Here is a 278-nt window from a genome sequence, read left to right as displayed (position 1 = left end):
ACCAGCCCGCCCGTGGGGCTCCCACCTGGGCGATGTGGCACTTGAGCTCGGCACGCTCCATCTCCCAGGCAGCCTTGGCCTTGGTGAACTGCTGCTGCAGCTCGCCGGCGCCGCGCCGCTCCTCCCGCAGCTCCGTGCACAGCTCCTTCAGGGTCACCTTCATGTCCGCCAACGTCTTGATGCACTCGTTGGGCTGCCAGGGGATTAGGGGTGAGCAGAGGGGGTCACCTCTGGCAGGGTAACCGACAGGGTGGGACTGCCCTCTCCACATCTCACAG

At 66.5% G+C, this 278-nt stretch overlaps 1 protein-coding gene across 1 annotated transcript in view; it reads right to left on the bottom strand.

Moving 5' to 3' along the window:
• Nucleotides 1-25: 25 nt before the first annotated feature.
• SOGA1 (suppressor of glucose, autophagy associated 1) overlaps nucleotides 26-278 on the bottom strand; it is a gene marked incomplete at both ends in the record, with an annotated part of 11,275 nt that continues 11,022 nt past the window's right edge. The window contains one exon of the mRNA XM_009878553.1: nucleotides 26-193. Within this exon, the coding sequence (XP_009876855.1) occupies nucleotides 26-193 (168 nt within the window). The remainder of the gene's footprint in view (nucleotides 194-278) is intronic.

Source organism: Apaloderma vittatum, unplaced genomic scaffold (genome assembly GCF_000703405.1).
Source record: "Apaloderma vittatum isolate BGI_N311 unplaced genomic scaffold, ASM70340v1 scaffold18351, whole genome shotgun sequence".
Taxonomy (NCBI): domain Eukaryota; kingdom Metazoa; phylum Chordata; class Aves; order Trogoniformes; family Trogonidae; genus Apaloderma; species Apaloderma vittatum.
The sequence above is the reverse complement of the archived record's forward strand: the minus strand, read 5'-3'. Positions and strand labels throughout refer to the sequence as shown.